This window comes from Lobosporangium transversale, assembly GCF_002105155.1.
Source record: "Lobosporangium transversale strain NRRL 3116 chromosome Unknown BCR41scaffold_45, whole genome shotgun sequence".
Taxonomy (NCBI): Eukaryota; Fungi; Mortierellomycota; class Mortierellomycetes; order Mortierellales; family Mortierellaceae; genus Lobosporangium; species Lobosporangium transversale.
Genome location: NW_019029023.1, coordinates 114651 through 137988, shown reverse-complemented (window position 1 = coordinate 137988; position 23338 = coordinate 114651). Strand labels below are relative to the sequence as shown.

At 43.0% G+C, this 23338-nt stretch overlaps 7 protein-coding genes across 7 annotated transcripts; 4 read left to right on the top strand and 3 right to left on the bottom strand.

Annotated features, from left to right (window-relative positions):
* Nucleotides 1-509: 509 nt before the first annotated feature.
* BCR41DRAFT_389186 (hypothetical protein) lies at nt 510-3965 on the bottom strand. The gene is made up of 3 exons (XM_022028096.1): nt 2995-3965; nt 2165-2886; nt 510-2046 (listed from the first exon to the last, which is right to left on the bottom strand). Exons 1-3 carry the CDS (start codon nt 3936-3938, stop codon nt 518-520), a joined length of 3195 nt encoding a protein of 1064 aa, XP_021877599.1. The 5' UTR covers nt 3939-3965; the 3' UTR covers nt 510-517.
* Nucleotides 3966-4281: 316 nt separating this feature from the next.
* On the top strand, nt 4282-5703 carry BCR41DRAFT_340738 (RTA1 like protein-domain-containing protein; the record flags this gene model as incomplete). Its single annotated transcript, XM_022022208.1, has 3 exons — nt 4282-5207; nt 5328-5394; nt 5495-5703. Exons 1-3 carry the CDS (start codon nt 4368-4370, stop codon nt 5701-5703), a joined length of 1116 nt encoding a protein of 371 aa, XP_021877598.1. The 5' UTR covers nt 4282-4367.
* A 314-nt stretch (nt 5704-6017) lies between these two features.
* BCR41DRAFT_425088 (glycoside hydrolase superfamily) lies at nt 6018-8822 on the bottom strand (the record flags this gene model as incomplete). The annotated part of the gene is made up of 4 exons (XM_022030533.1): nt 6018-6826; nt 6921-8121; nt 8252-8351; nt 8437-8822. The coding sequence occupies 4 exons, from the start codon at nt 8820-8822 to the stop codon at nt 6018-6020; spliced, it is 2496 nt and encodes an 831-aa protein (XP_021877597.1).
* Nucleotides 8823-9491: 669 nt separating this feature from the next.
* BCR41DRAFT_425087 (hypothetical protein) lies at nt 9492-12802 on the bottom strand. The gene is made up of 2 exons (XM_022030532.1): nt 11556-12802; nt 9492-11443 (listed from the first exon to the last, which is right to left on the bottom strand). The coding sequence occupies exons 1-2, from the start codon at nt 12657-12659 to the stop codon at nt 9557-9559; spliced, it is 2991 nt and encodes a 996-aa protein (XP_021877596.1). The 5' UTR covers nt 12660-12802; the 3' UTR covers nt 9492-9556.
* A 90-nt stretch (nt 12803-12892) lies between these two features.
* Nucleotides 12893-14199, top strand: BCR41DRAFT_425086 (Spc24 subunit of Ndc80-domain-containing protein). Its single transcript, XM_022030531.1, has 4 exons — nt 12893-13199; nt 13302-13647; nt 13786-13865; nt 13985-14199. The coding sequence occupies exons 1-4, from the start codon at nt 13001-13003 to the stop codon at nt 14077-14079; spliced, it is 720 nt and encodes a 239-aa protein (XP_021877595.1). The 5' UTR covers nt 12893-13000; the 3' UTR covers nt 14080-14199.
* A 2043-nt stretch (nt 14200-16242) lies between these two features.
* On the top strand, nt 16243-18779 carry BCR41DRAFT_425085 (hypothetical protein). Its single transcript, XM_022030530.1, has 2 exons — nt 16243-17212; nt 17312-18779. The coding sequence occupies exons 1-2, from the start codon at nt 16523-16525 to the stop codon at nt 18674-18676; spliced, it is 2055 nt and encodes a 684-aa protein (XP_021877594.1). The 5' UTR covers nt 16243-16522; the 3' UTR covers nt 18677-18779.
* A 193-nt stretch (nt 18780-18972) lies between these two features.
* On the top strand, nt 18973-23019 carry BCR41DRAFT_360843 (hypothetical protein). Its single transcript, XM_022025429.1, has 10 exons — nt 18973-19196; nt 19287-19454; nt 19551-19594; nt 19691-19754; nt 19857-19970; nt 20055-20156; nt 20274-20597; nt 20689-20963; nt 21087-22324; nt 22423-23019. Exons 1-10 carry the CDS (start codon nt 18993-18995, stop codon nt 22968-22970), a joined length of 3081 nt encoding a protein of 1026 aa, XP_021877593.1. The 5' UTR covers nt 18973-18992; the 3' UTR covers nt 22971-23019.
* Nucleotides 23020-23338: the final 319 nt, after the last annotated feature.

Below are 23338 nucleotides of genomic sequence, written 5' to 3'. Positions count from 1 at the left end.
CAAAGGGACCCTGATTTGAATTGATCGAGCTGTGGCTCAACAGAGACCTGAGAAGAGCAAGAAGAACAAGGTCGAGAAGAGCTCAGGCTAGCGCACTTAGACCTACTAGCCTCACCTCACCAATTTCTATACACTACCGAAATATTAGCACTATAAATGTCGCTTTACACGGGTTTTGTGCAGGCCAGTTTTTGTGTTCGTATCAGTGCGTGTTTGTTTATGAATGCCAACTTTCGTCAATCCTTGTGTTAGTATCACTTGCATCTTTATTTATAAATGTCATGAATGTCAATTCTTGCGTTAGTATTAGTACATATTTGTATCTCCAGCCGATGCCTTTCAGAAAATAGGAAAAGGCCCAAAATACTAATTTTTGTTATTTTGGTTGGTACGGAGTACTAGTATGCCATACTAGACACTTGATACTAAAAGTCAATACGTTAATTTATTCATTCATTCGAAAAAAAAAAAAAAAAAAAAAAAAAAAAAAAAACCAAACAAACCAAACCATCTTTTACTAATAATATGGAAAGATCGAATCGAAAAATGAGTTGATTAGGGGTATGTCATACAACTTGCTGATGTCACTATCGCCTACAGGAGCTGTTGGAGTCGGAATGATCCCAGTAGCCAAGAAAGGCTCTAAGGGCATTACAGATGGAGGACATTGATCCCTTGCGCGCTCAGATTCTCCTACAGACCAGTGCTGTGCAGGGAACATGAGGTGAGCATAGGCATTGGTCTGAGATAGTACTGTGGGTGGAGGTGCTGCTTCAGGATTAAGCCCAGAAAGTGGCGTTGTATGTGTGGACCCTATAGAACTCCATCCATCGACATTAGCAATAGGAGCCCCCGCATGGTTGTGAGTGGTAAAGCCATTTAGCGCTTTGTTGGTATCCACTATTGATCTGTTGGCCATCTGCAACGCTGGCAGAGAAGCTGATAGTTGCGAAGCTTGAACAGAAGGATTCATTGATCGGGTTGGCTTTGTCAGCTCATTGTCTTTTTGACTATCACCATTAGTATTAAGTGTCCCAACAGACTGTGAAGATGCAGCCTGATTATCATCCTTCTGATTCACTGTAACAGGCGCTCTAGGCCTACGGTAGATAGAAAGTGCCAATCTCCACTTCTGCAATGTCTCTACCATTTCTCTTACAAATTTTGCTGAGAGCTGAGGTATGCTCAGCAACGGAAGATGAGTGTTGCCGTCTTTGGAATCATCTCCATGACTTTCTCCTCCTTCTTCCATGTCGTGATCCTGGTTGACGTCGACCTGTTCATATCTATTGTCGTCCAGCTCTTCCAGTCGCTGTGCTGCCTGAACCATAAACAACAACCGTGCATCGAAGTTTTGTTGGATTGCAGAATAATTGACTAAAACGAATGCTGAGCCCTCCAAAAATACTTTACAGGCGTCAATCACAAAACCACATGTCAATAAAATCGGTGCCCCTATCAACTCTACAACGCCGCTGTAGGCTTTACGTATGCCGTGTGTTGTTTTACTTGAAGCACCTGCAGCCGCAGCTGCAAATGTCAGTCTACGGCTAAAGAAGTTAAAGGACGCGACAAGCTTCTCTAAGAGGTCCAATCTACTTTTGCCTATGATCCCGACGCGCTCCATTAGCTCTTTGTCATGCCGCAATGTTTCCCAAAACATCTTTGGATAAAATGTTGCTTCCAACCGACCATTGTACAAGGCACAGATGCCAAATGTGCAAAGAGTTGAAGAGACTGAGTACGCCTCTAACTGGCTCCATTCTTCTGCAAGGTTAGCTGATTCATATAGTACATATGGTGCCATATCTCCCTGCATGCTGAGCTCATTTTCGGCCTGCTCTTTTAAAGCCTTTATAACTATGGCAACAATTTCGTCCATAGTGTGCAGATCGGTGCCTCTTCTATCATTGATAAGTCCTTCATGTGCTTGTAGCGGCGTTGAAAGCCCTTCATCCTTTGTATGTAAAAGAACATCATCCAGCTTAGCCAAACATTTATGCGCGGTAGCCATTCCCCAAATCCTATGTGCCAAAACAGTTCGACCTATTAAACGCGTTACGAGATCAGGGTCAATTGACAAACTTAGCCATCCATACAAAGTAACTCTAATAAGTATATATTAGGCGCTACTGTTCTAGTAACTCAATGAATGCGCTATTACCTGCCGAACGGAGTTTTTCTTCTGCTTCTACCTCGTGATCTTTCAGGACACTAGTTGAGATTCCGTCTGTTGTTATTGGAGCTGCCTGTACCTTATTTCCAGATCCGTCAATCGCAATCATGCATTTTGCATCATCCGCCAAATGATTCAGGTCACGAAAGACTGGTGTAATGGGCCTGATTAATAAGTAATGACATTCCCACAGTCGCAAACTGACCCATAATGAGGCCATACACATCAAATTTTTCAGCTGATCAGTTCGTTCCTCTCGTGCTTTCTCTGTCGGGTCATATTCAGTCTTCTCTCCAAGAAGCTTATGGAGCGTACCAACGGACTTGTCAATTCCTATACTTTTGGAGATGTTGAGAGCATACGACAACACGTTGTCACCCGCTAGACCATTACCTCTATGTGCTTGCTCATCTGCGTCGCCACAAACACCAGTGCCTACAAGACTCGGTTCTTGAGCAAGAAGAAGTTCGAATGCCTGGACAACTTGAAGATTACAGATTGAAGAATATATCACCTGTGTTCCTAAACGATCTACAACGGCAGAGAGACCTTGCATCAAGCTTGAAGATAGTGAATGACGGTGTCGAGATGCTACAAGACACATGGATGCGAACAGTAGGGACGTTGATTTGTTTGGCTGTTGCTGGTGGAGGTCATAGAGCACTTCAAGCGATGGCAAATGAGGATGCCAAGCAAGATAAGGTGTCATACTTTATGTAAAAAAAAAAATTAAAAATAAAAAACATAAAACATTAAAAATTAAGGTTTCATTATGTATGAGCATTGTGAAAATCATTCGTGTAAATTAGATTTCTTACAAAATCTTCAAGGCGAAACAATCTTCCTTGTTAATCATGTCCAAGACATCGATGGCCTTTATTCCATAATAGGGCGATGCAATGCGGCTGACCATGTAGCGTGTGAACTGTCGTTGCTGGGCTGCATAATCAATAAGCGTTGAAGTTGACTTCCATGCACAACGCCATGTCATCAAGGATGGCTTTTGCTCGGATGCAGATGCGGATGCAGTTCCCTTGTTCAAGCATGATGGTTGTTGAGGACGATTTGGTTGATCACCATCATGATGACCAAAGGAATAGTCTTTTTGAATTGGGCCCTTAGAATCCGTTCGATCGTGGCTTTGGTTGGTCTTATCATTTGGTGAGGGTGAAACACGTTCAATGTGAGTTCGAATGCCATTGACGTAATCTGGGAGAGAAGATTCTAGAGACCCTGAGCTTGAAGCAATGTTTTTGAAGGAGTCATCATTTGGCTCAAAGAAAGGATCAGATTGTGAAGGTGAGGAAATTGTCGGTGTGGTTGTTGCCGTTGAACAATTTGAGGGAGAGTGCTGATATAAGGGGGATGATGAAGTAGATGCACCGATAATTTGGGCGGCATAGGCAAGATGAGAAAGTGGACTCCAAGTCGAGTGTGTGTCTGTATGTTTGTTCTCACTTCTGTCAACATCATCAGACTGAGTTGTGTTGCTGTATAGTGGCAATCTGGGTTTTCTCTTCCGATCTCCGTCCCATACGACACAGTTCACGTCAAGCACATTACATCGATGACACCGCTTTGAGTTGGCTACTGGTTCTCTAGAAGAAGGGACATGGAGGTCAGGTAACTCGCAGCGAGTCTTCTTTTCACGGCAACTTATACAGCTGCGCTTCGCAAGGAGACGTTTTCGCCGTTGAACTGGGATAGCAGGATCGCCGGAAGAGAGAGAAAGAGGAGTAGAAGATGGGTCTTTTTTAGGCATGTCTGAAAAAGGAGAACGATTAAATCTCTGTGTATCGGATCAATGATGTTTAATTTGGATTTGTGGGGATTTATCTATCCACCACTTCTACAGCCCAGATTCAGTTTTGTAGGCTTTTCTCTTGGCATCATTGTCCTTGGCACACTATTTCCAAACAAAATCTGAGTATATTTTTAAAGTACTTAATTTAAATTAAAATTAACTTTTACGTAGATATAAAGTCAGAAAACCAAATCAGCTCATGACTTTCTGGAGAGGACTCTATTTCCGTCGGAGGAACGCCGGACTTAATCAGCAACTAAGAAGTCCACTACATAGACACTTGGTATCTCTGTCACTTACACTCGCGTATAAAACCCCCAGATCAAAGAAGGCGGATCCGTTATTAGCATCTCATCCGCATCCAGAAAATCCATCAACCCTACAACAATGTTTTATCTAAATCGCTTTACTGTTATCACATATGCATTACTACTCTTCCTTGGCCATGTCCAAGCTCAATCTGTTCCCAATACCCCAACTCCAGACACCACCCCTGTTACTAAGCGACGTGGTATCCTAAAATATGAACCCAGCATCCCTGGTAATATCATCTTTGGCGTATGCTATCTGCTCCTCGGCATCACATTCTCTTATCACATCCACCGTCAAAAAGACAGATGGGCACTCTGTCTGCCCATCGGCGCATTCGCTTCTGCGCTCGGATTCTTTATCAAGACCTCGCTCGATCCCGATAGCCTCAAGCTAATTATCTATATCGTACAAAACGGTTTGATCGTCATCTCGCCCTCTGCATTCCTCGCTTTCAACTTCATGCTCTATGGACGGTTTATCGCTGCCGTCGATCCTAATTTCGACACCAGTGGAAATAGCAACCCTGGTTCCAAAGGCTCTTCCAAGATGCAAAAGTCTCGTTTCTCTTTCATTCCACCTCGAATCGTTGGACGCACATTTATCTGGTCAGATCTCCTATCCTTTTTAGTTCAAATATCAGCAGGAGGTATGCAAGCAGGTGGAGCAAAAGGTAACTCACAGCTCGCCGATATTGGCTCTAAATTGTTCCTGATCGGTGTCACGGTTCAAGGCGTGTCCTATTGCCTTTTCACCGCCCTTCTTACCGTCGCAGTCCACCGATTAATCGCAGAGAGAAAACAGAAAGGGCGGCAACTAGCCCAGACATCCCTTTTACAAGGGAAAAACTATATGGGATTGGATCAGCACACGGCTATTGTTGTCGGGGGACTTTACTTCTCAAGCATTTTCATCATTGTAAGCTTTTTTTTTTTTTTTTTTTTACTATTGTTCATTTTTCTTAAATCCCGCAATATCCAAAGGTCGTTTCAGACTAACCATGTTCTTACTGTCAATCTAATTGGTGTTCCATGGTAGATCCGCTCAATCTTTCGTATCGTTGAATTTGCTGAGGGTTACGACGGACACCTCAGCAGTAATGAGAGTAAGTTTCTAAGACCGTTACTAACTCATGTATGCTTTTGACCGATGCCAATAAAGTTAACCTTTATTTCATTTCATGTCTGCTTCGTCGCTTTATCAAGTTTATGTATTTGTTCTGGATGCAGCACCCCTCGTACTTGCTATTGGAGTTTTTGCGTTCTTTTGGCCTACAATCCTTCTTTCCAAGATTACAACTTATACGCGAGAGGTTGCATTCAATCACCCTATGGCGGATAGCAGTCGCATCACTCCAGTTCACAGCAATAACAATGATCTATATACGACTGACGGGGCACCTCTAGTCCGCTGAAACAACAACTAGTTTCTACATAAAAATATTCTTATTCAAGCCATTATACCAAAATTTCCAATAAACCCCTCCTCTCAAACTATTGAAATCATTACTTTTGTTCCTAAACTCTCTATTTTCTAAATTGAACCTCAATCATATAAAGCATTGCATGAAGGCTTCAAAAACCTCCATGGCCTGCTTAATGAAGAGCAGAAGTACAAAATCATAAGCTTTTCGATTGAAATTTTTGTTGACAATCACTGTTACTTCATTGGGATGATAGAATGAGCAGAAACAACCTATCAATAAAAAAAACACATAATTTTATTTCTCTATACTCGCCTTCGTATCTCAAGCCGATGATAAATATAACCAGCATTGATGGCTTCTGGTTCACTATTTGTCTCACCATATGACCAGAGCACTGTTTGTTGCTCCTGATTCCACTCCCACGTTCCATCACTTACGGTCACGCTGCAGTGTTCAGGACCATGGAAGTGATAATTTGGGACAAATATTTCGGTCTTCAGATTAGCGGTAGAGCCCAGTTTCCTGGCATGGCCATCGTTGGCTGCGGTCTTTGTCCTGAGCGTAAAGGTCTTCGCATTTTCATGACGATTAAAAACGACTTCAATAGGGTATCCAACTGTCGCCACAGGATATGGTCGACAGAATTGTTCAATCGCACGTCCTCCGCGGTCTAACTTGTGAACAACACCTCCTCCATAGATGTCGCTGTCGCTGTCGCTATCTTTTTCATCAGTAGTCATCCTCGCAGCATCCGCCGAGAAAATGCTAAGATTTTCGCCATTCCAGCCATCGCCATATTGCGTATCATTCTCAATCGTGTAGTTCCAGAGCGTGTAATGAACTAGCGTACTCTCAAGGCCCTCAAGGATATTGTCGAATGCTCGCTGAAACTGCTTCGTAGGTGGCCTGTAACTGATTTTTGTCGAACCTGTAGAGGGTTTGAGGTTCGTACCGTTTCTAGCTGTATTCCAAGAAAATCGGAGCCATGAAGGTAGAGACCATATTTTACTCCGGTTGCCTGCCGATTCAGTGCCATTTCTGCGTTGCTGAGCAACATTCATTCCAACATCAAAATGTAGTCCTGTTTCTCCAATCAAAACAGGCCGCTGACCTAATAATAATAAGAGGAATCGCATTTATTTTTTTTTATTTTTTTGTTTTTTTTAAAAAAAAAAAAAGAAAAATAAACCATACATTATACTTACCTAGCCGTTCATAACACTCCTTTTGTATCTCCACTATCTGATTCCTAAAGAGAGTTTGTGTAGACTTTTTACCAAATACAAATGATCCAAGTAAAGACTTTTGTCGGCCACGGCTCAGACCTAATAGATCAAGATTGATCCATCCCAGGTACCGTCTTGTGAGTAATACAAGGTCATCATAATGATGAGGAGCATAGGCCATATTAGTCACCAATTCTTTGTTCAATGTGCCATCAAGGCCGTGGCCCGTCTCTGGTAAAGATGTTGATATTGTATTAAATAGGTCTGGTGGTGGGACATAGACAGGTGGCTCCAAGAAGAGAATAGCAGTGGAATGAATCTTTCGTACGAGGTCGATGACTTGTCTCGCGAAAGGAAGCCAATGATTATCCACCCATCGTATACGAGTGGTCTCTGAAGATGTATCTGTTGAGGGGGGTACTCTCGAAAAGTAATCCTGTTGCAGTACTCGGCCATCTTGGATGGACCAAACACCGTGTTGAGCCCAGAGGCAAACTCCGGCTTTTGGAAATGTAGCATCACGCTGGACCCCATATTGAGAATCATATCGATCGCGTAGTACAGGGGACAGCCAGGCTTTGACTGGCTTTCCTTGTGATGAAGGATGTGCTGATGGATCTATAATACGTGAACCGGATTTCACAGGTCCAACGAGCTCGATTCGGTAGGTTGCAATGTCTCGGACAGTTAAACCTTCTCCCAGCATCAGGGACTGAAGAGGCGTTGGCATATCTCCCTGTCTCATATCGTGTTCCTCTGACAGCACATCCAGGCGTTCTAAACCGATCCAGCCGCACGATGGCTCGTTCCAAGAGTCATATCCTATGACAACATGGTCCTCCAGCAATGGATTCCCATCTTTGTCCTTGCAGTCATGAATCTTCTGAACCAAAGCCTCGATGGCACCCAAAAAGTGAGATTGAAGAAAATCCTGGATATTAGTGCCAGAGTTGAACGTACACTTTGGAGCCAAGAGCCTGCCAGCATAAAAAAGCGTAAACATGGAAGCACAGGCTAACTTGTAATAATTTGTCAGCCAAACCATTTGCTGCAAGGGCTCATCCTCCAATAAGGTGTTGTGCACAACTGCAGCACCTGTGGCTGCGAAATGGTGCGGATCGAGCCCAGCTATGTGAAACGTCCATAATGGTGCCCCTGAGCCTCCACTGAATCTTGACCACTAAAATGTTTATAATACATTTAACAACCATGTCGTAAAACTGGTATAGTCAATTATTTCCTTGAGTTGTCATAGCAATTCATTGTTGTCATGGATAAAATAGAACAAAAAGAATAAAAAAGGTCCATACCACATCTTGATGAAAATCGATCATGACCTTAAATCCATATTCTTTTGTTTTCAACAATGCCAAGATAGTGTAGTCTAGGAATTCTTGATCATAGATCCCTCTATGTTAGATGTTAAAAATGCTTTATATTAATATGATTCAGAACTTGTAAGGTAAAAAGAAAAAGTATATTAAACATAACATACGGCCCTTGATGCTCAATGGCTTCCCAGGTGACTACCCAACGGATGATTTTAAAGCCCCAATGCCTTAATCGTGCAAGATGTTCGTCGGCCCTGTCTAGTTCAAATGGCCTTCCTACGAAGGAGATATGGTCACTATGGTCATCGACAGTAGCATTAGAACTTTCAGGATGCCCTTGCGGCTTCAAGAATGCGTCACCGCGCACATGCGAGGGTACGGGGACTGGATAACGAGGGAACTTGCATGACCCACTAAGATTAATCCCCCGTAAAAGCCATGCGCGGTTATCCGAGTCACGGAAAAAGACGTCGTTTGGTTCTACCCTTAGGCGTGAGGATGCTCCAGAGATATGGGGGGGTTCGGCAGAGGAGAAAGTTGTGTGTGACATTGAAGAGAGATGAGTGAAGGAAAGATGGACTAAAAGTGGGGCGGCTGGCATTTATTTTAATGGCGCTTGGGCCTCTGACTGAAATAACAAAACTATGGGGGAAGGAAAAACTGTTTGTCAGACCATGTGCTGTTACAATGATCTTTACTAATTGTCTGCCTACTGGCATGCTCGCCTAAATGGTCTTCTCTTTATTCAGTTTTTTTTTTTTTTTTTTTTTTTTTTCCTTACCAGAAAATGGATGTCCGTCTCACTCAGTTCATATAGTCTAGGGTGAGAGCTATTCCTCTCCACACTCGTATATCTACGTTGCAATATTTTACGAGGACTAATGATAAAGGACAGCGGTTATGTTGCGACAATTCACTCGTTATCATCCTTTGTCTCTCATACATACAACGACATTACCGGTTTTTGCATGTTGGCATTTTCCCTTCTTTCTATTCATCGCTTCGCAATGCATTCATTTGCTGAATAAAATACTGAACAATTAGGCCTTCGATTTGCGAAATCCCAAAATCTTGCCACGTATCAAAATGAAAGGAGGACCAAAGAAGATCATTCAAAGTAGATTGTGTGGAAGCTTGCTTTGGTAGAGCATTAACGCCCCATTCCATTTATCGTCAAACTCCAAAAAGTCGTCCGCCCGGTTCAAATTCTCTCCTTTCTCCCTCTGTACTATTATTTTATTATATTTGTAGACACTACGATGGCTTCTTCTTTCAGACATTTTTTTACCTCCAAAACCGCCCTCCAGCTCCCACGGATTCATCCCCATTTGGCTCATCAAAGTCAAAACTACTACTCTCATCTTGTCTAGCACAGCCTGTTTTGGACCAATGCTCCCTCAGCTGTCTCCGGATACGTTTGATAGGTGCAGCGCCCCACTGAACCTGTTCCAAGGCCTCGATGACAATGTTCACAGTCAAACGAGATGGTGGCCGCTCAATCGACTGCATCATGTCGTCCCACACCTCCACGATCTTGCGTTGTCGATGGTGCCGTCCAAGCATGGTATAGTACAGCTGGTAACTGAAGTCTGACAATACAGGTATTAAGCCTGATTTAGAACCCGCTTGCATGCCAAGGGCTTCATAAAGACTTGGGTATTCAGAATCATCATCCAGGGTTACAGTCCCGTTTACTAACTGGCTGGCCTTGTCTCCATTGTCGCCATCTTTGCCATCCAAACGCTCCGGCTGTAGGAGGTGTTGTCTCCTCCGGGACCCGCGGAAGTCCTCCACGATTGCAATTCCACGGTCCACAAGATCTGCCGTAGCAGCATCTGATGCGCACGCACCAAGTAGGATTGATAGAGTCAATTCATTTGGCCGGATTTTGTAGCCCCATTCCCCGCGCTCAATTTCGCAATAAAGCTCATAGACTCGTTCAGGTCTACTGTGCGCCCGATGAGCCTTCATCAGCTCGTGCAGTGTCGACAAGCTGATCGCCTCCTGGAAATGCTCTCGCCTTGGTAAAAGGGGTGGTTCTAGTAACAGCGGCAAACCCTGCTTAGGTTCTTCCCGTTTACTGAGAATAAATGCTGTCTGATGTCGTAAGCGGACCTTGTCGAGCTCCTGTTGCTTTAATAAGCCCTCCCGTGTGAACCACTCTGCAGATGCGAGATCGCCTGTTTGTCCCATACATTTTATATAACTAGCACGTATATTGCAATCTTTGATAATATTGGATGCACTCATATCATTCCAAAGTTGTTTTGCGCAATCTATATCCATCTGCTCTGCACAGGCTTCAAGCATGATGTGATAAGTGACATGGTTTGGTTTCGTATTTTTCGACATGAGCATCTCCTTGTATAGATACATCATTCCCGGAATAGGCGAGGGAAGTGTCGACAGGTAATGCATCATGATCGTATAAAGTCGTGTGTCAGCCCGTTGGGGGTTCTTTGTGATAAGTGTAAACAGCTCCAGAACCCTTGAAGCCTCTTCTTTGATAGACGCCTGCGAAAGCCGCTTTTTGTTCCCACGTTGTGCACGCGATTGATTAATAAGTGCCAATAAAAGGTTGGAGCTATTGATAACATTTTGTTCTTCCAAGAGTGTTTCCACTTTGGTTGTTAAAAAAGTAGACGGATACGAGTGCTTCAAAGACGAAGGCTTTGGTGGATTGGGGCTTGACGGGCATGGCTTTCCATCGTCTCCTGGCTCTATCAAGCTTTTTTCTAATAAAGCATGATCCAGCTTTCCTGAGTTATTGAGCTGCTCAAGAAGCTCGATCGCACCCTCGAAATCCCCGCGTTTGGCGCAGCCATAGAGCAGGATAGCCTTCATGCGTTCACTGACTGCAAGGCCCCATTCTTGGTGCATTTGTTGAATATGCCGCAAACATCTTTCAAGATCGCCCGAGTGAGCTGCAGATAACATAAGCGCCTTCATGGTCTTCTCTCTGGGGACTAAGTTATTGGCAAGCATCTGTTCAATAATCAGGTCAATATCCGAATCAATATTATTTGGGTTATGGCTAAGCGAATACAATAAGTATTCGTATATAACTGGCTCTTGTTTCCACTTAATGCCTTTTTGATTCATCCTATCGATGATTGCTAGAGTGTCAATATAGCCATCTTGTCCAAGCGTAGAATAATAATCCAACAACGCCTACGAGATATTAATAAAGAATGTTAATACTGTGATACCAACGTCATTAATGGCAGGCAGCGCGATGAAAACATATAGTGTAATAAAAAAGAAATATATAACCAAAGCTTACCACATGCATTTCCACAGTTGCTTGAATGCCAAATTGCCTTGGGATGGTGTCAAGCATTGATCGGATGAGGTAGGTATGGCTATAGACTAGCCGCTTCATTATTTTCGATAGCCAAGCGGACAGGTCTTGTTCCAGGGCTTTATTTCCCAGATAGAAGCTTGAGACTAATGGTGGTGGAGACGGTGATACTGTTGTAAATATTGGCGAGTCAGTGACCTCGGATGCAGCAGCTACTCCATGGGCAGTCGGATTCTTCCTAGCCCAGTCCTCCAAAGCCCTCAGTGCTTCTCTCCAATCTTGCAGTTTAGTGCTGGATTTTGCCTTGTATGAATGCTTAACCATGGCTTTGCTCTTCCCAAGGGCATCTACTAGCGATGCCATGGCATTAGCCCGATCACCGGTTTTTAGCATCCCCATTGAGATGTCTTTCAATACCATATGGCGCTGTCGATCATACCGCGCAGACAGGCGGGTATGAGATTGGTTATTCCCGGATTCAAGCATTTCTAGTCGACTGCTATGAATTAACTCTACAAGTCTGCATTGACATCGGAACAGCGGCTGACCGAGACGACGAGAAAATATCTCTTTGCGAATCAAAAGATAAAACCTTAGAGCCGCATCAAGGTCTTCACACCTCAATGCCTGGGACAATTTATACATCAAGCCCCTAATTGATCGATGCGATCGTTCATGCCTGGTGAAAGGCTTTTTAGATGTACCTATCCCGGTCAAAGATCCCTTAGTTGATGTTGTATGCGCCAATGCGGGCTCGTTGAGCGTTGGCTGTGTGAGACCGGAATTAGGGATGGTGGCCGCAGCGCTGGTAAGATGGCGATCGTAACGCTGGATCTTCTTGAGGCGATGCCATGTAGGGCATGACAAATGATCAGTGCACAGTGACAGTGATAGCAAGGAAGAACATCGTGCTTTGAGTGAGTGGGTCTTTTGCTCTTGGATGGCTGCTGCAAAGCGTGTGTACGCTCGCTGAAAGCACGATTGCCAAAAGTTCTCTGGTGTCTTTGTAGCAACGGTCTGGTCGATTCTGAAGGCTGTGGACAGGCGCTGTGCTGTAAGAATGCGGGTAATGGCAGCTGTCCTCATGTGTGTTTCAAAAACAGGAACAAATCACGTCCTGTCCCTAATCCTGAGCCTGAATCTGAATTTGATCCTGATCCTGCTCTCGGGTAAAATTCAGCGCTGTGGTTCTGTAGTTGGGTTGATGAGCGTTACAGGCTCCGGACGGTGTATCAGGAACTTGAAGTACATCAATGTGGCTTAGTAGTAACCCAGCTTCATGAAGGTGAGCCTGACAAACAAATGTTTGCATGTTTGCTCTTACGACAAATCATTAAATAACATTGCAAATTGCACTTTATTCTTCCTTATATTACCACTTTGCATTATTTGTCTGTGACATTCGCAAAAATTACCTCCTCTAAATTATGACAACAGTACCAGCCTTGGAACAGAGAGATTTTGCAACAGACGAAAGCATTGTATTGCAAATCCAAAACATTACAGCACAATTGCAGGAGTCTAGCTCAAATATACAAGATATTCAACGGATAATACAGGAAGATGCCCGCGAAACTGAATTAGTGCGGCGAGAGGCGCTGCAGGATGCTCGCTTACTTCTTCAAAGTATGAAGGGTTTTGTAGATGTACCTTTTTTATGTGTTACCTTTGAGCAAATGGTTTCTGATTTCGATATTTGTTTTAAAAAAAAAAAAAAAAAAATGATAGGAATGTCAAGAAATCTTGAACTGACACGCTCAGAGGGTTCAGGACAGCACATCGAAGCAGAAAGTCTGGAACACAACACACAAATGTACGAAATGGACAAGAAAAAGTTTGCAATTGCCAAAACTATCCAGAACATGGATCAGGATATTGTATCCCTTGAGACTGCCATTCATCATCTCCGCATGCAGAGTCTAAAACTGGGGTTTTCACAAAAGATTAATAATGCAAGGAATCCACACTCGGACAATAAGGGAGCGAGGGAAGAAGCAACGACAAGTAATCAGGAAGAAGACTTGCCAGATGATCCAGAAGATATCATGGATGACACATCACATGCTTCCACGGTGTAGGTTTTTTTTTTTTTTTTTTTTTTTTTTTAACCAAAAATAAGCTCAATTTATGTGTTTCAAAAGAACACAGGTCCATATGCATGCATGAACAACTGATGTTGGGTACCTCTTTCTCCTCCACTTGACATTCATAGATTACGTCTACAGCTCTATCGAGGACTTGGGATTGAGCTGCTGGAAGACGATGTCGGAGTGTACTCAAAAGCTCGAATTCGTGAGTCAACACTTTCCTTTCTTTTTGTTTCTTATTCTGTCTTGCCCTTTTTTTTTATGCAAGCCTTATTCATCCGTCATTCGTCTATTCTATTTTCTATGAAATATCGAATCAATTAGGCTCCAACGTACGGAAAGATGTTCATCTTGTCAAGCTTGATGATCAACTCTCACCATACTTTCAGACAAATCTAATTTGGGAATTTGCATCATGAATTGACATTCGTAGAATAGGACGAAAGAGGCTTACTCTATCCAACCTGAATCTATTTATTCTAAGATACCATGTGAATATAAGTAATATAAAATCATTCGAACATTTCCAGTTCTTCCCTAATCCTCTCTACTTCTTGCAGGAAAAAAAAAAATGCCTAAGCAATCTTTTGTTTGCTGTGCACATACTTTGGATAAAGTTCATGGTGTGGGCTCTATGACAAGCACAATAAACACTTGTGTTAATAAGGATGTGTAGGTTACTTTCGATTACGAGAGAGCTAGTTACGCATGAAACCTGGGGATATGTCCTCGGAAGAGTTCCGTCTTGGAAGCGATGGCTATCTTGTTCGTAATCCCATATTGCTGGCTCATTCAATACTATAGTGTATCCGTTCAATTCACCACTCCGCCGTGCTCACTCGCTCTCTCTACCTGTGTTATCTGAGATCCGGATCCTTTATAGCTTTAATGTGAAGAAATGTCTCCTCAAATGATCACGTCTAATTCATGAAATACTACGTGGAGTATGGATAAAGAAATCGCGGGGCAACAACTGTACAAAGCCAGGAAAACAGATTTAACAAAAAAAAAAAACACAAGCGCCTAACGTGTCATTAAGTTCAATAGTGACACAAGGCTTTAGCTCTACATCTTTGGGCCAGAAGTGTAAAAGGGGGTAGAGGAAACGTCATGGAAGACCCCACATTATGTCCTGCATCATTTCCTTTTTTAATTTGCTTTTCTAGCTCAAAATTAAAAAACAATGGCAATTGTCTTCGTTATCTTATTTAGGCGTAGAGAATATCGTTGTGAACGTCATCCATAGATTGTAATAATGGATGGAAGAAAAAGCATATTCTGGCGAAGATATGTCTTTCTGCATGTGCGTTTCATACTGTTGCACAATCATACATAATCAAACACAAGGGGGAAAAGACGTTTCGGATCTTTTTTTTTTTTTTTTTTTTTTTAGGATTTGTCCCAGGGACTGTGGAATGTTCAATAGCCAATCAACTTTGACACAGCAGGCAGTGCTCACCTCGACCGGTATTTGTAACCAATTGAATTAGGCTTGGAAAGTGGCGAGGGATAGCAGAGCGAACAAAGCTGACAAAGAGTGAATCCCGACTCTGGATCGTTTACTGTGTGTATAAATATGCAGAACCCGTTGAGAATAAGAGCATTTTTCTTTGCTCATTTTTTTTGAACAAAAAAGCTCAAAGAAGCTTGAGCATGTCCCTGGACTAACTAGGCACTTCCGGGCTGGATTATTCAAGAAACCTTTTTTTTATTTTATTTTATTTTATTTTTACTTTTTAGAATAATTTTTTGCCATCCACAGTCTTTTCCCTTGAATACCATGAATGGTTTAGAGTGATTAAGCCTGAAGGCTTAAAAGTTGTACAGCGTTTGTCTATCTTCCACGGGCCTCGTTATTGTTTGAGTCACATCGCATGAATGGGTCACGCTTTTTTTACACCTGGCAGAAAAGAGGATGAGAAGAAAGTTGGTTAGAAACATGGCATGACATCGATGACAATGTTGCTCACCCTGTTTGCTTCAATGGAAGACCCCTTGAATTTGATGAAATCACAATTGCACCGTTACACTTTGAAAACCATACGCACAGATTAAGATGGACCATTTCAAAAACAAAAACATGTTGTACAATTACACAAGGGCGCGAAAAAAAACAAAAAAAAAAAAAAAAAAAAAAAGTTATTGTAATCAAAATAAAGAATGCTGATTGCATTGCCTTTAATGTGTTTTGGTTTGTTTATTTCTGTGCTATGTACGATGTGATGTGAACGCACGACCGCTAGAAGAGAGACAATAGGAGGGGGGCGAGCGTATGTGCTTGCAGAAAGCATGGCAGAAATAATTTGAAAGAGCCTACAAAAAAGTGTCTCTGGAACATGTCCGACTCAGGGCATGACACAAATATCACCGAAATACCCCCGACCCCTTCTCTTTTGATCCAGTCTAGAGAGAAAAAAAGAGGACAGCATTGACATTGGATTTGCTTTGTATTCCTGCGCGGGAAAAGAAAAAGAAAATGGACTATACCATAAATAAATAAGCAGCATGTTCAATAAAGCTTTTTCCCCTCTTTTCTCTCTCTCTCTTTTTTTTTTTTTTTTTTTTTTTTCTTCTTTCTCCATCCTCATTGTCGTCAACTGTCTCTTCAAAGCACGCGCTCACACTAACTCTTGTATTTACTATTTCCCTAATAATCGACCGTGCCGTTCAGTCTCTTTCTGTTTCTCCCATTTACATACACCTTCTCTTATACCTCTCTCCATCCTTCACCATTCTGACTCGACACTTCATATACTCTTAATTATCATAATATCACCACATTAATTATATTTCGCTTCGCCACTCTGTCAGCAACTCGGCGACAACACCCAATTCGTCTTATACATTTATACCCTCCAACACATGGCACCACTTCAGACCGCAAAAGAGTGGTTGAGGAGAAGACGTGGCAAGAACAGGAAGAATGCAGGCAATAATAACATTCCAAAGCCATTTGTCCCTGGCATCGGATACCCACCACAGCGAAACTCCTCACAACCTACACTTATCCCTTACGTCCCCCCTGCAGCTGGTTCGTCCTCTGATATCGAGTCAGAGACAGAACAAGAGTCTAACACTGAATCATCAACCAGAACGGTCCCCACACACGACATGGTGAGTGCAGCGACTACCACCTGTCTAGCAATATCGGCTCGATCAGCAGCCTTGCTTGAGGCCCATGTTCCAGACGAATACGCAGATGATTTCGGTCGTTTTGGGAAGGAAGGTCAACGCCTTTCTAGCTCAGACACAACATCAACGCTTGTTCCTCCCTCGTTCCCACTTCGACCCTCTTCTTATCAACCACCATCGCTCGCAAAGGGCGCCCTGCTCCCTCATAATAAACAAGGGTCTCATACATCCTTGCCAGCACAGATGCCACTTGATAAGGCTGGCCTCATGGACTTGACAAGCTGTCCCCAATTTGGCCCAGCTCGCCATAATCTAAACTGGAATTCAAACCACCCCGTCAATAGGTTGATGCCAGAACAGAAGCACCTATCAAAACAGTTTGGAGCCTCTACAGAGACCTTAGTACCACTAGAGTCCAGGGTAAAGAGATGTCATGGGAAGATTGTTTGTTTATATATTTCTTTATTTATTTATTTTTCCTAACCTGTTTTAATTAATTTATTTCATTCATAATGACAGGCGCAAGAGTATGCCAGGTCTGTCAAGACACTGTGGCAGTTAATGGAAGAAGAGCGGATAGTTCAAAGACTTACAGAAGCTGCTAAAAGGAAGAGTTCTGAATCACCAAAAACTACTGCTTCGCCCGCTCCTACTCCTGATGTGCGGTTGACCTCTGAGAACACTCGGGCTCGTGGTGGCCTTGCCCGTGTAGAGCCGAAGCTCACGCCTATAGAGGAAGTCGTCCACCCTTCAGAGGAAAGCCAACCAGTCAAAGAGAAGCAATCCAAAACTGTGACCTTCCAGCATCGCCAAAGCTGTCCGCTTGCGGCGACCCTCTATACTGAGCATGGGCAGATCCATCTTGCTGAAAGTGTTGATGGTCAAGCGCAGCCTGTGACGACATCGCTTCCTAATAGCCCAACAGTCTCTCCAGTCGTGTCTGCCTCCGAACTCGAACTCGCCAAAGAGGCGAGACGGAGTACACTTCTTTCGCCCACGGTTATACAATCTGCAAAAGAACTTCAAAAGCGCGATCATTATACCATCCAACAACGTGTAGATATGGAAGAGGACTGGCGGTTGAAAGCCAGGCTCCTCCAAAGTGCAAGTGAACACACGGACCGCGCTGCTGGCGTTAGACGAATTCATGAGAAGTTACTTGCAAGACAGCGCCTTCAACGAGAACAAGCCATTCCTGAGTATGAACCTACTCATAAGGACTTTAATCGATGGTTCAACCTGAAAGAAGAGATTGACGACGCTCTTGTGCCAGATCTAATCAATGATGATGTCCGCGGGTTTGACCTGAAAGAGGAGTTTGAGTACGAAGACGAAAAGCGTGAGAGGGAGCAAAGGGAACGTGAGGAGAAGAAGAGACGCGAAATTGAAGAGCTGGAACATGAGCTAGACATTTTGGGTCTTGAAAGATTCGATGGCCTTTGCATGAGTTTTGTTGAGTCGGATGGGCCATCCGAAAAGACGTCAGATGAACAGAAGGAACAACAACTACCTCTTACACCAGAGGAACTTGAGAAACAGAAGCAGGCATTGCAAGAACAACTCCAACATCACTACCAACAACTGCAGCTGGAACTCCAGCTTCAACACCACACCTTACGCTCGTCCAACAAGGGGATACGTAAAAAGAAATTTGGCCCAGCCATTGCAGGAGTGGCACCTCCAACGACACCCAACCCAAATGCTAATAATGTAACCAAGCCAACAGCAGCAGCAACAACGACTGCTGCTACGGTTCCAGCCAAGATAACCCTGCACGAGCCACGACCACTCCGACCCCGAAATGGTCGCAAGCTCTTTTCAAACGAGAACTGCGATTCGATGATTATTAATGACACACCCATAATGACGGCCACGGCCCCTTAGAACTGTTGGTTCCATTTTTTTCTACTTAATAGACCCACAATGCTAATGTAGCATAGCACCGTAATTATAGCATTTAAAAATTAATAAAGTAGCTGCGTGTGGTCTTTTCAAGTTAAAGAGCGAGGACAAGATAGAATTGAAGCTGTTGTCCTGACACAGTCACACACGAGTGTATTAGAACGCCACCAACTTTGATCCCTAAGGGTTGAGTCGCCGAATTATTAAAACCATTCTCTTTCACTTTTCTCTCATTCATTTATTAAGTTCATTGATTCATTTTCTTTCTTTATAAAAAAAAAAAAAAAAAAAAAAAAAAATGTCCCATTTGGAGGCTGTGGAAGAACCTGGCCAGGGTACAGAGTTAATTGCTTCTTACAGCGAGGGAAATCATACCCAAGCTGCATTTTCTCCCCCATCTGAACAAGACAGTCCTCCATACAGTGGTCCAGTATTAGATCTTCTCTTTCAGGATGTCGTCTTTTACCTTAATCCTTTCCTCGGCAGGACAAAGTCTACTCAGGTGGGCACTTTAGTACTACTTGGATGCTGCTCGAATCTGTTTATTTGTTTATCGACTAATTTGACCATTCGCGCCGCCAATTTAATTCAGTTCAAGAAAATATTATGTGAACACGGAGCCCAGGAAACTCGCTCCACATTTGCGAGAGAGACCCATGAGGATTTAAACTACAATACAAGGCCTACCCACATTATAACAGAGGATCTTGACTTTCCGGACCATAACCATGCGACCGCCAGAGGCATTCATGTTGTCACGGTGGGTTGGATTCATAATATCTAAATAAATCATTGAATGTCTCAAAACTCCTATAGCCCCATTTTAACATGCATATTGATGTTTATGTTGGAATAGCCCGCTTGGATTACGCGTTCAGTGAATTGTAACAAGCAGCTAAAGTAAGAGCTGATACACAGTCATTCTTGGATACCATCCTGTTGAAGATATTTCCTCATATCCAGCTTACAACTTACATTAATTATTTTATTTTTTAGCCCTAAACATTTTTCAGCAGACCCATCAATGATTTTTTCCGGCGTTATTCTGACGGCTACAGGAGTATGTTATTCATGTTACTTTCTTTAAAATCGGTGATGTATGTTCATAGTGACTGGTCTAAGCAGCACATACATTTTATTTCGCCGGCCTTTAATGTTATAGTTGCCACCATACGATCGAGAAATAATAGGGAGTGCTGTCGAGGATTACGGCGGAGCTTTCACTAACTATCTCTCTGCAGACGTAACTCATATGATCGCTGTTGCTCCAGAAGGGGTATGGTTACCTTTCACTATTATTCAGGGCTCTATAATTGAAGTGGTTTAAAGGCTAACTAGAATTTTCTTTGTAATCTTCCAGGAGAAGTATGAGCAGGCGATGGAGCATCCAGAGTGGGACATAAAGATTGTTCTACCACACTGGTTTCAACAGAGCTGCAACTTGAAAAGACGCTTACCGGAGGTATGTATGGACTTCAAATATATTTGATTCTTGAGCGAATCTAGCAAATATAGAGTAACCCTCTAACACGTATAATCTTTTTTATTAAAAAAAAAAAAAAAAAAAAAAAAACTACAGACTATATACAGATTCCCTAATCCTCCCATGCTGGATCAAAGCTTTGTTGCCCCACCAGAAATGGTTTCAGGCAAAGCTCCACAGCTATATTCAAATACCATTAAGGCAGTGACTTTATTCCTCATGTCTCCTAGCAAATTTCATTCAAAGTTTTTAAGAAGATTCAGATTTCATTTAGTGGATGATCTTAACATTTTGCCGGAACGAAAAACCTATATTAATCAGAAGATCATAGATGCTGGAGGTACTCTCGTTAATGAATACTCAAGCGAGACAGTGGATGTCGTTATTTGTCGATTCCGGGCAGGAAATACATATATTCAGGTAGCTTTCCTTTCTTTATATCGTCGCCTTTATGTTTCATGGCGTTTATTCTCGTCCTTGAGGCAAATCTATAATTTTTTCTTCCTAAAAGGCATCTAGAGACGGTAAGATTGTTGGATCTGCCGATTGGCTTTTTCATATCTTACAGACTGGTGAGCTATCTTCGCCAAAAGCTTCTCTGCTCCACTATCCTATACCTCCTGAGCCCATTCCAGGGATGTCATCTTTTATTATGACTGTCACGCAATACACTGGCAACGTTCGTGAATACCTGAAGCGGATGATTATTGCTGTTGGAGCTACTTACAAGCCTACTTTGGCCAGCCAAAACGCGCCGGAGCCGACGACACACATTATTTGCGGAAAGTAGGTTTAAAAGGAAAAGATATTCTTTTTTTTTTTTTTTTTTTTTTTGCTTTCGGTCTAGGTTGGTGAACGTATATGGATGACAATACAATATGTTAAACAAAAACTCGTTTATGTTGATAGCTCCTCTGGCGAAAAGTATGAGCGGGGCCAGGAATGGAATGTCAAGGTGGTTAATCACTTGTGGCTGGAGGACTGCTTCCAAGTTTGGTCTCTGCAAAGTGAAAGCAAACCGCGATACACGCAATTTCCTCCTTTTAATCAATTGCCATCCATATTTGGTGCTAACATCCTACAAGAAACAGTGGATGAGTGGCTTAAGTTTTATGAAGAGGACACATCAAGTCCAATAGGGGTAATGGAAGCGGGAGAGCAGATTCCATCTTTACTTGCAGAGAAAACCTTTTGGGCTGAAAATCAGGACTCAACATATTCCCAGCGGCAGATTGAAGGCGGACATGCCAGTTCTTATCTCCCTAATGATAAGAATGTGCAGTCAGATTCCTCAACTTTGTCCTCGAAGCCAGTGTTTAACAAGTCGACCTTGAAAGACAGGCTGATTGAATCTGAAATATCAACACCAACATCAAGTGCTCCTTCGTCACCAACAACCCGGCAACCGTATGGGGATATTTCGGAGGAAAGAGACAAGAATTCGTCGCGAGTGACTCCTATTGAAGACTCTTCGTCTGGCAGTGTCCGGACTATATCACGGAAGCGTGGCGCGGCTGTACAGGCTAACAAAGCGCTGCAAAAGATTGTGCCTGATATGAATGAGTTTCAGGAAGAGCTTAAAGATGCGAAGAAGGCTATGAAGAGGAAGAAAAAGCGTGCAAGCTCTCAAGAACCGAAGGATGGTGAAGATGAAGATATGAATATGGATGAAACAAGTGCCCCACTATCAGCTACTCGGAACGCAACAGCCCCCTCTAAGCGGAGTAGGATTAGTATAGGTAGCGTGGGAGAAAGAAGCACTCCTGGCGCCACAGATGATGAAGAGCCGCATGATAATGAGACAACCATGACAGAGTCAAAGTCTCAGCCCAAAAAAACAAAACGAGGAACCAAAGCAGAGAAGGATGGAGCTACGGGGGAGTCAACCGTGCCTGAAAACGTCATTACATCAGGGAAATCGAGGCGTGTGCGATACATATCAACGGGCGTAAAGGAGCAGAGTGCGGCACAGGTCAAGGCACTGAAAGCACTTGGTATTCTGCCAGCAACATCTGCTGAAAAGTGTACCCACCTGATTGCTACCGGTATTTCGCGAACAGGAAAGTTTTTGATTGCGCTTCTTCATGGCAAAATCATAGTGCATGAGGACTGGCTCCAGGCCTGTGTCGATGCTAATACTGTTTTAGGTAAGTCTATTTCTGCTACATGCCGGTACCGAATATTTTTTGACACGCGTTATCTGATGGTTTCCCTATTATTCTCCCAAACATTGTAATCTACGAAGACGAGAACGATTTTCGTATTAAGGACACGAAAACGGAACAAAAGCTTAATATGGATCTCTACAAGTCTGTGGAACGAGCTCGCGAGAAGCGTGTTTTCGAGAACTGTGTGTTTTATATTTCTCCCTCATTGAACAAGGACATGCCTGGCCTAAAAGCCGTGGTAGAGGCTGGGGGTGGAAAGGCATCACCTCTTTTACACACAGGCCTTGGGGTATTAAAGGACCGGCTTGTAAAAGTCTCGAATGATAAAGACAGTTTTAGCAAGGATGGAGACCATGAGAAAAGACTGAAAACCCGTCGGAAAGTGAATCAAGGTGAAGGCATTATTGGAAGAGATGATGGTGAGGATAACGAAAGCGTTGACAAAAGCGAAGACGAGTCCATCGGTCCACGAGATGAAATCGTAGCCGTGGTATCGAGTGAAAAGGATAGAGACATGTGGCAATCGATTGTGGATGCAGGGGCTCATGTCTACTCACATGACTTGATCTCTGTAAGCGTCTTGACTCAAAGACTAGACCTTGGCGACACACATGCACTTGCGTAACGACAGACATTTGTAAAACAGCAGCAATAAAGCATATCTGTTCAATAGGTCCCAGCTTGTTGTGTAATAGACAGACAAATGGACACTCCATAATGATATATCATTTAATTTGAACTACAAAACCCACATAACAAGGAGGAGCATTACTTTTCGCACTATGTCGCTTTTTAACGTCCGTCCCAGGGGACCCATAAATACATGCTGTATCCTTCATCAGCCTTCAATCCTTGTCATCTCAATCTCCTAGTCAGTAATTACGGCACTGATTTGTAACTGTACTCTTCTCCAGGTGAAGAAACAGAGTTAAGCCATATCCACTCGAAGCTTTTCAAGCTAGTTGATGAGGACGAAATACTCTGTACCTTATG